At 46.4% G+C, this 14,483-nt stretch overlaps 1 protein-coding gene across 2 annotated transcripts in view; it reads left to right on the top strand.

The window, feature by feature from the left end:
- CRB2 (crumbs cell polarity complex component 2) overlaps positions 1-14,483 on the top strand; it is a 44,362-nt gene that overhangs the window by 25,830 nt on the left and 4,049 nt on the right. Inside the window, exons 7-12 of one of the 2 annotated variants that reach the window (XM_035888611.1) lie at positions 4,153-5,100; positions 5,899-6,452; positions 7,048-7,213; positions 8,061-8,928; positions 10,600-10,716; positions 11,184-11,310. In XM_035888611.1, the coding sequence (XP_035744504.1) occupies positions 4,153-5,100; positions 5,899-6,452; positions 7,048-7,213; positions 8,061-8,928; positions 10,600-10,716; positions 11,184-11,310 (2,780 nt within the window). Of the gene's footprint in view, positions 1-4,152; positions 5,101-5,898; positions 6,453-7,047; positions 7,214-8,060; positions 8,929-10,599; positions 10,717-11,183; positions 11,473-14,483 lie in introns of those variants that run through there. The other variant, XM_035888610.1, reaches the window with a different exon arrangement.

Raw genomic sequence — 14,483 nt, 5'->3', positions numbered from 1 at the left:
TTCTTTTGATAATAATAATACAAACCCTAATTAGGATGCACTAGGGAAAGGTTGCGAGGAATTCAGCTGTCTTACGGGAGAGGGCAAGCCGGTGCTGGCCGGGAAGCCCCGCTGAACTTGCAGGTTTCAAGATTGGGCCCATGAATAGACCTCATCCTTCAAGGTTTTTTGGTATATGACAGCTAAATTAGAATAACTCTCTTGATGTGTGCTCATTCTTTTAACATATTATGTATCTGTTGAAGTATATGATTCTTACACTGCATACAACGAATCTTTGCTTGTTAATAGCAGTCAGTAAATCATGGCCTTCATTCAGGCATTGGCGAGCTGTGTGGATTTTAGTAACACTTGCATCTATGAAACACGACTGTTCTCACCCCATCAGTCACACTTCAGAATTTAGTGGATAGATTTGTATTTGAAACTACTGCAGGCTGTTAAAGCTGAGCGACTTTGGAGTGTCTGCTTCTGACCCAGCCCCTGTGGGTTGTTAGCTTGGGACTGTTAGCTTAAACACTGCTAAATTAACTGCAGCGTTTTAAAATACTTCTGTCCAGATAGCAGCCTTTTAAATAGCACTTCTCTGTTTTCAGATAACAAGTTCCACTGATTTGCATTTGTTAGTCTTTAACTAGATAAGAAACTCATTAAACATTTTACAGTCTCCTAATGCTGTAATGAATCAGATTGGCAACATTGCTCTTACTATTGGTAGTTCAAATAACAGAGAACTTTTGAACTGAGAAATGTAGAGGGAACAGAGAAGACCACGTAAGAGTAATTCGTTTTTGTCAAATGGAGTTGTCCGTCCCCTTTATTTTTATTTTTTTAAATATACCTGGAGAGGGATGCCTAAGCTTCTCTTAGAGAAACAAATTAGTTTTGAACAACTTCTTAATATCCACTTTCTAGTGGGTTTGCAAAGACACAACTGTCCATGTCCTGGAGAAGATTGGGATAATGGATATCAAGGAAATGATTTGTACTTCTGGATACTGTAATGGCCTACAGCAAAAGTCTTATTTTTTCTGAAGTAGGGAAAAGTTCCTTTACTTTGCTGGCATCCCCTTCTCCATTTACACTCTGTCATCTGCTGCCAAACCCCAAAATTACAGACCCCTCTGCTGCACTGAAATTAGCATCTAGGAAGCAATATGCAACAGAAATCTCCTTCTGCCTTGTTTTGGTGTAACTGAAGAACTTGACAAACTGGAGCTGTTCAAACACAGTTGACAAAAATCATTGGTGGTAACAGAGGAGGAGAGAGGGCAAGACAGGCTGAGGAAGGGTATGGCCGCTGCAAGGCATGTGAGGAGTTAGGGACATAGCACCAGGGAACTGTTCAGCCAGGGGTGACAGTGGCTTCCAGGGAAAAAAATGTTGTTAGCCAGATTTTTAGAACTCTTGCACGGTCTGCTCTGTTACCAGTTTGTTTTAAAAACTGCTCCAAATTGAAACCCAGCACTGCAGTGGCTTCTAGGAGGGCAAGAATACATTGGGTGTTGTTTCAGAGGCCCTTTCCTTCTTCTGCTTTAGTCCTGTGAAGGCTGCCTGTTCGCTGGCAGAAACGACGACAGCAATAAAGACGATGCCTGTGGTTTTGGTTCCTCTAGAAGAGCTGCCCTCCTCTCTTTCTGCTGCTGAACATTCCCTTTGCCTGTTTGTAAGCTGTGAGGTTAGGCAGGGTGTAAAGACCTGAAGTGTCAGCTTATTCTTTTCACCCATTTCAAACAAATAACGTAAGAAATCAAACCAGCTGCGTCCCATGGGAAAGCTTGGTGTTTAATTAGCCACCAGCCTGGGGTTGTGCACTCACCGTAGGGACTAATTTGCCACCTGGTGTGAAGCACTGGCCCCACAGGTGTCAGCTGGGAGGCGGGGAAGCAGCCTGGGCAGGTGCCGCTGCTGCTGCGCAATGGGAGAGCGGCCGCGCTCAGGCGAGGAATGTGATCCCGGAAAACCGGGGCTCTCCACCCTGCCTCCCAGCCTTCTCAGAAATGCAGAAATTCACGGCATCTCTCCCTTTGTTATCCAAACCAATGCTGTCTTCTCCTTATTGCCCCAGTACATATCAGCAGCTCTGATCTGAAACGAGCAGCATCTCAAGGATTCGGCTCTATACCAAATCTGTCTTTCTGATGCCATTCAACAGCCTCTCCCCTTAAATCTGGCTGCAGACTTGCCTCTTACTGTTTTGAGAGCCTTCCAGTCCACTGATGACTCAGAAAACCCACTCCACATAATTCTACTGCTCTACTGATTTTTCTTAATTCCAGTTCAAGTCTTCCCATCTTCTCGCAGACTGGGATTCTCCAGGCCCAGAGGTGTCCATTATACTCTATTTATTCCAATGCATTTCCTTCAAGTGTGGCCATAGGTTTGTGCTGAAGTTGTAATTTTGTCTTTGCTGCTTCCTTTACAGGTCAGATCACACCCCAGGTTCTGTGTGCTGAGCAAGCCCAGCATTAATAGCTGGAGAAAAAAGGCTGTGCTGAGGTAGTGTTAGTAACCCTGAATGTGTCCATCAGCAAAGCTCTTCTTCAAGGCAGATGTTCTTGGCCAAATTCAGTGCTTTTCCATAGGCACTACACAGAGCAGTTCTAGTTTATATCAGTAGAGAGCTGTGTCCTAGAGGAATCCAAGGTGATGTTGCCTACAGAACAGCTCTAGCATAGCTGGAAAGTGCAGAATTACCAGAGCCTTCCATTTCTCTTTCAGTGCTTCTTAGAGCTCCATACGTGTTCTGTCCCTACACTGACACAAATTGACACGTTTTGGAGCTGGAAGCTGGTGTTGAGTATTTGCCTGTCTGCAGAGATGGCATTAGTAACAGCAACTAAACACCAGGTCTGGAAAGAGTAAAGCAACTTGGTTAGACAGCAGGGCACTAGAAGTTTGTGCAAGACTGCCTGTGAGGCATGAGGGGGGCCAACCATCAATGCATATATTCAAGAAGCCTGTAACTTTGCTAAGTTGTTTGTTTTTTTTTTTTTATCACCCATCAAGTGCAGCTCCAGTGCTCCCAATGCCCTATCTCCCCTCATCCCTTTCCCTCGGGCAGCTCTCTAATCTCTTTGACATGCACATTCTGTCCAGTGGCTTTTCTTTACAAATGTCTTTTGTGTTTTGATTCCCCTCTGTGTGTGAATTCCTTCTTTTTCTTTCTGCTGTCCCCGTTGTGCTTGCTAGCTAGATTCGGCGTGTAATGCTATTAGATTGGGATAATCCATGCTTGGTTTATCTGTGTGACTGTCTCTGAAGATTAGTGAACACCAATGTTACGGGCTAGATAAAGTGAACTGGTTCAGAAGGGCGCTTCTGTCAGTCTGGAGATGCTCAGGAAAATGACAGGAGATTTTCATTAACCAGATTTGAGTGTAATGTCTTGTAATTTACTTGAGCCCTGTTGGGATACATGTGCCTTGAGGAGACAGATGAGCTGCGATGCAGTACTTCGTACCCAGTTTACTTCTGCAGGACTGGACAGAACTGAGATCAGCTTGGTGCAAATATGGCAAAGTGCCTGCGGAGCATGTTCAGTTAGTTGTTTGGTGATGAACTGGGTTTTGTGAGTGTTTTACAACTGGAGGGGTGTCTGGGGATTTGAATTTTCTTAACTGAGGCTTTCCCATAACTTCCCTGGTTAGCGATCCATTTTGATGCCGTTTGCAACAACGGTGCCTGGAACACGCCCTAGTCAGATCTACAGACTTAATCTGAGTTTCAACGTACCCAATCTATGTATGAAACAAGCATAAACTCCCTGTTTGTGTTGTTTTGTCCGTTCAATATCCTCTGCTTGCTCTCCTTGCATGTTGATTACCTGTGGTGTTTGAGATCCTCTGGGAGAGGACAGTAGAGTGTTGGACGACGTAGGCTGCCTGGCTGAAGCTCTGTAGCTAGCACCTTCCTTGCAGCATCTGGGAGGACAGCACACAAGTATGCTCCTCTTGCTCGTTAGTGGTAGGCTGCTCTGTAGTGAGCGCGGGGCTTCTCGCTGGCAGCTCTTGGTCTTTTGGTGGTTTCCTGAAGAGAATGGCTTCGAGAGCAGCAGCGCTGGGGAGGGCGGTCTGTGCCTGGCAGGCTTGCTCTGGGGAAGGGAGTCGCGATCCCCTGCAGTGAGCTCCCATTTCTAAATCTCTTTCACAGGTGTGGAATGTGCTGTTAACATCAATGAGTGTGAGGAGGGTCCCTGCAAGAATGGAGCTGTCTGTGAGGATGGCATTGCTGACTATACCTGCCACTGTGCCCCTAGCCAGGATGGCAGCATATGGGGAGGGAAGAACTGCTCTGTCAAGCTCACTGGGTGCCAGACGCATGACTGCCAAAATGAGGCCTTGTGCATCCCAACCTACCAAGCTGAGAGCCACGGCCACCTGTGCCAGTGCCAGCCTGGTTTCTATGATGCCACATGCTCAACACCAACAACATTTTCCTTTGCTTCCAGAGGGTATCTCCTCATTGAGCTGCCCGTGAACAATCAGAGCAGGAGGGACGTAGCAGGAGATCAGCTTGCCAGCGTGTCCCTCCGGTTCCGAACCACCTTGCCCAGCACTATCCTTTTTTACCGAGGCCATGAAGCTGAATACTTGTTCCTGGAGCTCTTTGATGGCATTCTGCATGCGGGACTGAAGAGGGAGGATGTGGGGTACCAGCTGCTCCTGGAGGGGCTGAGAGTTGATGATGGCCAGTGGCATAAAGTTGAAGTTGTTCTGCACAGCATGGTGCAGCTAAAGCTCTGGCATGACTCTTGTGATGCAGGTGTCTGCCTGCAGAGCTCTCCTGTCCCACATGGCACTGCTTTGGTCCCGCATGCCTTCCTGAACATGTACATTGGAGGTGCTGAGGATCCAATGGCCAACAACACACAGAGCCAGCAAGGCTTTGTCGGCTGCCTGGAAGACTTTCAGGTAGATGGTAAAGCTGTGCTCCCAGTGGATCTGCCTGTGGATGAGTCCTCCCCAGTGAAGCAGGGCTGTGACCGGACAGAGTGGTGCCTCTCCCAGCCCTGCTTTCATGGCGGGCTGTGCGTGGACCTTTGGGCAACCTTCAGGTGCGACTGTTCGAGGCCTTACGGAGGCCCAGCTTGCTCACACGGTAAGTGCCACATGATTTACATCTGCCAGCTCCACTGTCAATCGGTGCTTCGAAGATACTAGATAAGCATTGATGCTAGCTCTGGAAGCAGTATTTTCTACTCGACCAGGGAGAAAAGTAAAGCAAAACCCTTTGTAAATAAAATTCTCATTGATCCCTTTTCTGTCACTTGCTCCATCAGTTTTGTGGTGCAGATGTTATTCCTTGTTGAGGCAGAGGCTCTGACTTCATCTTTGTATCAGACCTACGTGATTGCAGGAGGGCAGGGAAGCTGTTTGACACTGAAAAGTTTATCTTGAGCTTCTGAATTAAGGATGAATAGGAATGTGTTGCTTTATGGGTATAACACAAAGTGTTAGAGGAAGCTCTTCGACAATTTGAGTTAAAATCTTATCTACTTGCATTTTTTCCAGTTTTTCATTTCACTGCTGAGCCCTAAACATGGCAAGTACAAAGTTGTTCTGCTGTTACCACCGAATTTACAAATTTTAAAAGCAACTTTGTATTTTAAAAGTCCTTGAGTAAATCTGCTAGGTGGGAAGGACTCTGATGGACTTGTTTTTCCCTCTTCTGCTACTTGGGTGCTTGCTTCACGCTCTCCAGAGAAAGCAAGGACACATTCACCTACTTCTTAATTTCACAGACATGTGGGGAGAGAGCATAATTACCCTGATGCATGTTGAAAATGTTGGGAAGAGAGATCTTGCCCCATTCATAAGGAGTTGCAGCTTGGAATATCCCTGTGCTGGCTGCATTTCCCTTGTCACTGAGCTGATGTGCATTTCTTTTCTCTTCTAGAGCGCCCAGCAGCAACATTTGGCCTAGAGAATTCCACCAGCTTTGCCTCTTTCACCCTTTCTGATAGCCTTGGTGCAAACTTCAACATCTCCTTTTTCATTCGTAGTCGGAAACCTAACGGTTTGGTATTGCAAATCGGCAACGAAACTGAGCCCTGCCTCACCATATACTTGAGGAATGGCAAGCTGAAGATAGAGATGCTATCTACAGACGCTGTGACATTTCCAGAAAATATAGTTGATGGGAGAAGACATTTGGTAGCTCTGTCTTTCCAAGGAGGAATTGTTGGTGCTCACCAATCGGACACATACCTGGAGCTAGGACGGCTCGTAGCAGGACCTCTTCTAGCTGGTTATGAAGTGTTTGTTGGCGGACGTCCTAACCCAGACAGCGCTGATATGTGGGGAGGCTATTTTAAAGGCTGTTTGCAAGACATCCAACTGAACAGCCACCAAATACAGTTTTTTCAGGTTGAGAACTACAGTCTGCCACAGGAACTCAATAGGACTCAAAATGATCTTGTGAATGGTTGCATCTCTGACAACACCTGCAAGGTATGACGTCTCTCGTTTGTCTCTACATGTGTGCAGTTGTTTATTATAGTTCTGTGATTACAGAAAAGCTTGACTGTTGCACAACCACCTCTTCCCCCAGAAATTCTTCACTTCAGCAACAACAGTTCCAAGAACTGTCTCCATGGAGCCCTTAGATCCACAGCTGCCTCCTCTGACGGGGAGGCCATACTCCCTAATTTTGCCCTTCTTGCTCATGGTGCTATAAAGTATTGTCATGCCTCTGGTATTAGGTATGTCCTTCTAGTGATGGAACTTGGTGAGGTTTCCAGGAGCATTGCAGCTTGTTTCATCTGTTTCTCATCTTTGCTTTTGTGCTTTGTCCTTTACTAATTGATGGAGCTCTGCCCAGGGAGTTTCTGTTGATCAGCAGCACACGCAGGGACAGGCAGGGTCTTGGGAATTTCTTGTACAGACCCTTGTGCTGCCTTCACTGCTGTTGAGTCACTGCTTAAATTGCCTTTCTTTCTTGATTCAAGCGCTGCTCATGCTAATTTGTCACGTTTCCTTCTACCAAATTCTCTTGGATCCAAAGAGGAATTAGGCTGCTCCTAAATTCCGCTATTTTATTTTTCAGTCTGAACCATGTCAGAATGGTGGCAGATGCATTGTCACTTGGAATGATTTCCATTGCAGCTGTCCAGCAAATTTCACTGGGAAATTTTGTGAAGAGAGAGTCTGGTGTGTGAGTGACCCATGTCCTGAAGCTACCACCTGTGTAGACGTTCTAGCAGGATATGTGTGTAAGTACTGTTCCTCGCTTACGTGTTGGTAAAACCCTTAATGTTTGCTGTCTATAAGCAGTATTCCTAGTTTGTACTGTTGCAATGAATATAAACACGTGCCACAAAAAGGAAACCAAGAACGATGCCCAGGTGCACACTCTTGCAGCCAGCATGCACTTTGTGGATTTACCACCAGGTTCTGACAGAGCCAAGATGGTAGCCAAAGGTGTTTCTTCTGTTACTTTGACTTGATCAGGGAGCAACCTGTCCTCTTCTGTGGAGTGGTTGCCTGTCATTATCATTGCAGTGCAAGGAACATCCTGCTCTCTCTAACATTCAGCCATTTCTAGAGTCTCAGGTTATTTCACCAATGAGGACCCAATTAAGCATGGCAAATGTGTCTCAGTTTTCTCCTAAGACAGAACCATGGAGAATGAAGAAAACTCATTAGCTAATGATGCCCTGATGTAGAGGGAGTGTTGTCTAGTGGCTAGAAAGAGTCCTGGAACTCAGGATGTTGGGGCGTCCCCAGCTCTGCCACTGGCTGCCTCAGCAGCTTTGGATGTGTTACTTTTCCTTACATGCTGGTTTTTCTAGCAGTAAAAGGGGAATAGTTGTATTTTTGTGCAGTGCTGTGAGACTCATGAGTAAAAATTGCTGCACAAGAGCTGGATATTATTATTAGAGGTAAAATTGTAAACAGGAAGAGCTTTAAGGCTGCCAGCAGCTAGGCCTATAATCCTACTCACACTAAGCTTGCGTGATTCTTAAGAGAGAGAACCTGCTGGGAGTTTGCCATTGGTCTGTCTCAAACATGACACCAACTGCCTGTCAAATCCCTTATGCTCTACCCCTTTATTTGTAGGTCTGGCTAATGCAACATTTAATAGTTATGCTGCCGTTGAATTTACCACCAATGCATCAGTGACTCGAACTCTGAGCAGTCTCCACGTGGATTTCAGAACCAGGGATGAAGATGCTGTTTTGCTCCGGGCTGTGGAAGAAGTGGATTCCCTCCAGATAGCCATTAAGAACTCCTCCCTGCTTGTTGACATCAGGAGTGGGAATAGCATCGAAGGGGTCAGCTTCCTGAGTCAGAAGTCCGTCACGGACGGTGCCTGGCACACCATCTCTGTGTCTATGGAAGAGCCATCTGCGCTCTCTTCCAGATGGCTGGCTCGTTTGGATGGGTCTGTTAACATGACTCTGCAGGGAAATGCTGGGAACTTGGACTTCCTAAAGAACAATGCAGTGATCGTTCTAGCTGAAAATTTCACTGGCTGCCTAGGACAAGTGATGATAGGGGGGATCCACCTGCCGTTCACTGCCCATCTCTCCTACCCCCAGCCAGAACAGTTCCAGCAGTCCGGTGGAAGGACCGCCCAGCTGGGCTGCGCTGGGGCTGATGTTTGTGCTTCCAGCCCTTGCCTCAATGCCGGCACCTGTGAGGACTTGTTCAACTCCTTCAGCTGCGCCTGCAGTGCTGGCTGGGGGGGGCTCCTGTGCGAGTCTAACATTGATGACTGCCAGTCAAGCCCATGTGTTCATGGGGACTGCGTCGATGCAGTAGCAGATTTTCAGTGTGAATGCTTCCGGGGGTACATTGGGAAGAAGTGTGACATCAATGTCGATGACTGTGTGCGGCACCAGTGCCTAAACGGAGCTACCTGCATTGATGGGGTTTATGGTTACTCCTGCAAGTGCCCTCCCCAGTATTCGGGACCTCGCTGCGAGTAAGTGTCTTGATGGGTTTGATGCTGGGCTCAGAGGAGCCCCCAGGTAAACTGGACTTTTACTTTGGGAAACTTTGGGAAAATTTTTCATTGCAAGTATCTGGTAGGTAAAGCACCTCAATTCTGCTGTGAGTTGGAAGGTGCTGCCCAGGCCCAAATCCTCACTCAGAGATGCTCAGCCCCATACAGGACAAGCATCCTTCCTTTTTATGTGGGCTGTCCCCATGCTACATTTCAGAGCTGTTTAAAGTGCAAGGACTGTAGCCTGTTGTCACTTCCCCCTTGCATTCCCTAAGAAATCCATCTTCTTGAGGATTTCACTCCCCTCTGGCATATTCCTACATTGATTTAAAACAAACCAGAAGAACCAAAAAAACCCCCTCTGGCCTGCTTACGAAATGAAAGGAGCCTCCCAGCCCCCGGAGGATGGAGCCGGCCAGGTTCTAAAGTTTCAGGTGCGCTGAATGTCCTGGAGTGAGAGGAAATGGTCCCAGAGAGGGACGGGTTCCTGGGCAGCGTGCAGAAGAGGGATGATCTAATCTCTGCTGAGAATGCTGGTTTTGATAAACCTTTGATGCTGGGTTTATAGAGATTACCTGCAGCAGGAGTTCCTGACTGTGGTTATTTTTGCTACTAGTGGTACACAGCCAACTTCCAAGCGATACTCGGCCTGCCTGTGAGCAGAGGGCTGTGGTGCTAATGAAGGTGCCCATTGCTGCTACCTCTGCAAAAACTGCCTTACCCTGACAAATATTTTCCTATACTATTATAGATAAAAATACACATATGTGCTCCTAGACTGATTAACAGCATTCCTTCCAACCAAGGGCTTGGTTGTATTTTGTGGCATTGGTCCTAAGACTAAGGGCATTGTTTCTGTGTATGGGTTAAAAAAACCTCTGTTTGAGTATCCTGCTCCTTATCAACCACGTACTGGGAGAAAAAAAGTTTCTTTACCGGTCACCTTACTGCCTGTACTGCTTAGCAGTGCACATTGCATGATTCCTCCATGGAGCTCATGTAAACTTCGGTGGGAAATCGGTATGGAGTCAGGAGGAGGGCTGGGGTTTTTTTGATAAGGTCTATATTTATAGCATTTGTATTAATTTGGAAAAAATCTAGCATATTTTAGTCACAAAGATATGTCTCATATCGGTAAAGGAAGTAGAGATCAGCATGTTACTCAGACTTCCATCTACTTGTGCCTGTTCAAATTGAACATTGAGATAACTGAAGCTCAGGCACTTAAGTATTTATCTAATCTGCCCAGGTGGAATTTCCTGTTGTTCTTACTTCATTCTGGTGTGGACAGTTATCCAGTACTTGCATTATCCTTTTTGTGGCCTAGCTCTGCTGCAGTTTGCTATTCCAACAGTATCCCATCTCTGTTTATATTCTCATCAGTGAGAACAGGCAACTATGTGAGGGAAGTCCAAGTACCGATCCAGCTCCCGCATGCTCTCCAGGCTTGCTCAAAGTAACACTCCGATATCACAGATCATTTTGAGACTGTTCCCTTCTCTTCCCTTCTCCACTTGTACCAAACTCCTTCCTAGAAATGCCAATGACCATGCTTATGACCCTTGCCAGCCCAATCTCCACTGAGCCTGAGTATACTTTCACCTTTCCCCAAACCTGATTGCTTTGAAGGCTCTCTTTTCCTTTTCCCAGATGGCCGTTCCCACCTGAGCAATGTGGTAAGAACTTCACCTGTCTGAACGGTGGCAAGTGCATCAGTGAGAGCTGGGGAGCCAACTGCACTTGCAAGCCAGGTTTCACTGGAAGGAAGTAAGTGCTGCTTTTCTGATGCCTGCAAAGGAGCTGGTGCTCCCATTCTTACGTCGGTGGGATAGCTGAGCAGGTTCAAATCATCCTCTTATATCCTTTTGCCATTCAAACAACTGCTCCAAAACTGTAAGCTGGCTGTTATTTTTAGAAGAGGCAGGCTTGTTATGATCCTGCTGACAATACCAATTTTTGCAGTGTGAACTGCTTCCAAGTAGTTCTTGTGCCTCATGAGAATTCATTAACTGTGCTAGAGACCCATGCTGGCTTCAATCCTACAGAAACGACAAAAGGAGGATTGGTATCAATGGATAAAACTTTTGTGTTGTTGGACCCTGGAGAAAGCACCTGAAAAAGATGCAACAGGAACTTTTCAAATAAATGAGGCTTTTGTAGACTGTACGATCTCGTGTTCTATGGCACAAGAAGATACATGAGAAATGTAATTCTAATACGCTTTTCCTTTCCAGTTGTCAAATTAATATAAACGAGTGTGATCCAAACCCTTGCCAGAACGGAGGTACGTGTCAAGACTCTGAGAACAAATACGAGTGTTTGTGCAGTGCCAGCTACACGGGAGAGCGCTGTGACATCAACGTAAGCACTTCCCTTCGCTCGCGGAAGCTCCTGTCTGTTCTTCCAACCTGTGCAGCAGAAGTAGGCTTAGCAGAGTCCCTGGGTGCCGGGGTATGAGTGTGCCGGCCTACGCGTTGCGCAGTCCCCTGCGTGTGTCTTGGCTAAAGCACACTGGTAAGCACACTTGGGAAGTCAGCCGGTGCCAAAGAAACCTGAAGCGGGAGGCGCTTTGTTCTGTGCAATGCTGTTGTGTGTTACTCTCAGGCATATAAGCAAATGCAGCAAATACTTTTCGGTATCTGCGTGGCTGCCGTATGGGTTTTTTACGACTCCTTGGACAGTAAAAAAACTACAGCAGTTGGACCTGTGGAAAGGAGATAGTACTTGTATCTCCCCCACAGTTTCCTGGAGAATGGAATTTCAGCTGGCGTTTTATCTTGGGATGAGAGAGTTACAAAGCACCTTACCTCTCCAAAGAGTGTCTGGGTAGAAATGGACGTGTTTGGAGAAGGGAAGTCAGGTGAAGTCAAGCTAAAAGTGATTCAAGTACAAGCAAAAAAAAAAAAAGTAGCATCCTTTATCTGCTGAGTCTGCTTCTGACCCGCTGGGCCTGGTGGATGCGCAGTCCCAGCGATGCTTTTCCTTTTCGGCATAAGCAAAGCATCGCTGTTTGAGGCTGAAATCCTTCCTGTGTGGGGGCTGGTAAATCATACACTCACTTTTCTCTGTAAAAGCTATTGCATGGACAGGTAGCTTGTCTGGTAACCTGGGAATGTACTAACCCGTACTGCATGGAAAGGGCTGTGCGCTGAGGCGGGGTTTGCTGCTGTTGCTGTTACTGAGGGTTCTGTAATGCGTGTGCCGCGAGGGCGCTCCTGACAGCTCCAGTGTGCATGCACAGACCCCTTCGGGCGTCTCCGTCTCCTCTGTCCCGGGACGCTTCTTGTAGGTTCCTTGTATTCATTTTCATCATGCCCATTACTTTTTGCAGAACTGTCTCTCTTTTCCCTCTTAAAAGGCCAGTGCCTGTGGTGGGGGCGGGAGGGGGCCAAGGCACGGCTGCTGGCTGTGGTTGCGGTGCGGGGGGGGGGGGGCTGTTAGCTGCGCCCTCTTGCTCTTTCTCCCTCCCACCACCAGCAGCAACTGACCAGCGTGCAAGAGGCGGTGGGGCGGGCTGCTAAAAACTCCTGTAGTGTTGGTGCTGTGTGACTAATCTGCATGCTGTGCAAAACTAGAACTAACCCCAGCACGTCGCTCGCGCTTTGGCAGGCTCAGAGAACCAACTTCAACTTCAGCCACTTGAAAATGGCAGCGAGACTTCCAGGTACTCGGGGAATATTCCTTCTGTGCTGTGCTGCTTTATGGCACTGGCATCCGAAAGCTGTAAATGGTCAAGTTGGAATTCTTTTGCTTTTATCTGTAAGGTGGCAGATCCTATTTTTAGCAGTAAGAAATATCTTTTGGTTTTAGACTTACTGTAATTTTAAAGCTTTCTTTAATGACAGAAGTTCCACATTTTTTTTAAAATTCTTTGTTGTTGTGTTCCATACCATCTTTAATTCCACCAGAATCCAAAGAATATTCATTCGACTACATTTCTCTCCTCAGTACTTGGACCTTTTTCTGTTTCCATCGCCCATCCATGTACTGACCTTTGTAACATCCTCCCCTCCCTGCTGCAAGCTCTCTCCGAGTCTGTTCCATAGCATTTTTATGTAGTGTGGACGTTGAAGTATGTGTTTTCGTAACTTAAAAGTTTGGAGCTGCAAATTCAATGGATCTAGTACTCACTATTCACTATTTAAATTATTCAAATATCTTTTGCCCTAGGATTTCATAACATTCCTGCGAGGTATGTCAGTTCTTCGGTTTTTATCCTAGTCTTTCCTCTGGCCTTGACATTTGTTAAGCCTGAAACTTACTACACCGCCCTGTCCCAAGATCGTCAAGGAAGCACTGCAACGCAAGCTGCACACAGTCTTGTGGTGGTGGATAGTTGATAGCTAAATAAATTCTCTACCTTGCTGGATAGTTGATAGCTAAATAAATTCTCTACCTTGCTATCAGAGGAAATTTTCTGGGGTTACTGAAAACTCACTTTACTCTGCATTAACTTTAGTTTTAAAATTGTTTTTGCAGCATTGGTTAGATCTTTCCTACTGCCACCTGCGTATTTTATTAGTATTATATTGGCAAGGAGGCTCCTTAAAAGATTTCTACCATGGGTGCTGAATGTACTGGGACTTAAGGGGCTGTCCTGCTGTGAAAAAACATAAGCAAAGAGGAGAATATGGCACGTGAGATGTTACTGGGACAGTTTCACCTCACCTACCCCTGTCTGCAGCGTTGCTCGGACTCCGCGCTGCCGCTGCTCCAACTGTAGCAAAGAGCTGTGCCGCCTCCTCGTTTGCAAGTGGCCTGCAAGGGACAGCTTGCTTTGTGGCCATTCTATAGCTCCAGGATTGGTCCCATAAGTTGTCTGCATTTAGTTTTGCTGTCTCCACGCCAGTTAGCTGCCCAGCTCAGTAAATCCTCTCTTTTCTTCCTTATGGTAATTCTGTCCATGTGCCCTGCATGAATTATTGTAATGGTATTAACTGTTCCGTCGGTAAATCTCTGTTTATAACTCTGCCCTGGTGAGATCAGCTTTGCCAAAGCTGCCAGATAGAGCGTCATTGAGGAGTGTCACTAGTTTTGAATTGGAAAGAAAAATTCAGAATGTGTTACTGTCTTTGTTAAAAATAGTGCATTTTAAAACGTAAGTTTGAAGGTGTTTTGCTGCGAGATTAAGGCATGAACACGAGCATTCTCTGTGCAGCTGCCCTTAAGCCCTGTACTTGTTCCTTGCTTGTCCTGTTCCATTCAGGAACAGATCTTGTTGGATTTTTCTTTTTTGCTTTTTAAAAAAAAAATAATTCCCATCTAATCTGACCATTTGGGGTTCTTCAACTTAAGTTATTGTAACCACTGGAGTTTCATTGTTTCTCCATTAATTTCTTTTACAGAAAGGGACTCCAGGGGCTCTCTTCCCCTCCCCACTAATTGAAGTAGCTGTCCCTGTAGCCTGTGGCTCTTTACTGCTACTCAGTATTGGTCTCATATTCATGATTCTCACTGCAAGGAAGAGGCGCCAGTCAGAGGGAACCTACAGCCCGAGCCAGCAAGAAGTGGCAGGAGCTCGGTTGGAGATGGAC

The sequence above is a fragment of the Egretta garzetta genome, unplaced genomic scaffold (genome assembly GCF_000687185.1).
Source record: "Egretta garzetta isolate BGI_Z169 unplaced genomic scaffold, ASM68718v1 scaffold211, whole genome shotgun sequence".
In the NCBI taxonomy this organism is placed as follows: Eukaryota; Metazoa; Chordata; class Aves; order Pelecaniformes; family Ardeidae; genus Egretta; species Egretta garzetta.
The sequence above is the reverse complement of the archived record's forward strand: the minus strand, read 5'-3'. Positions and strand labels throughout refer to the sequence as shown.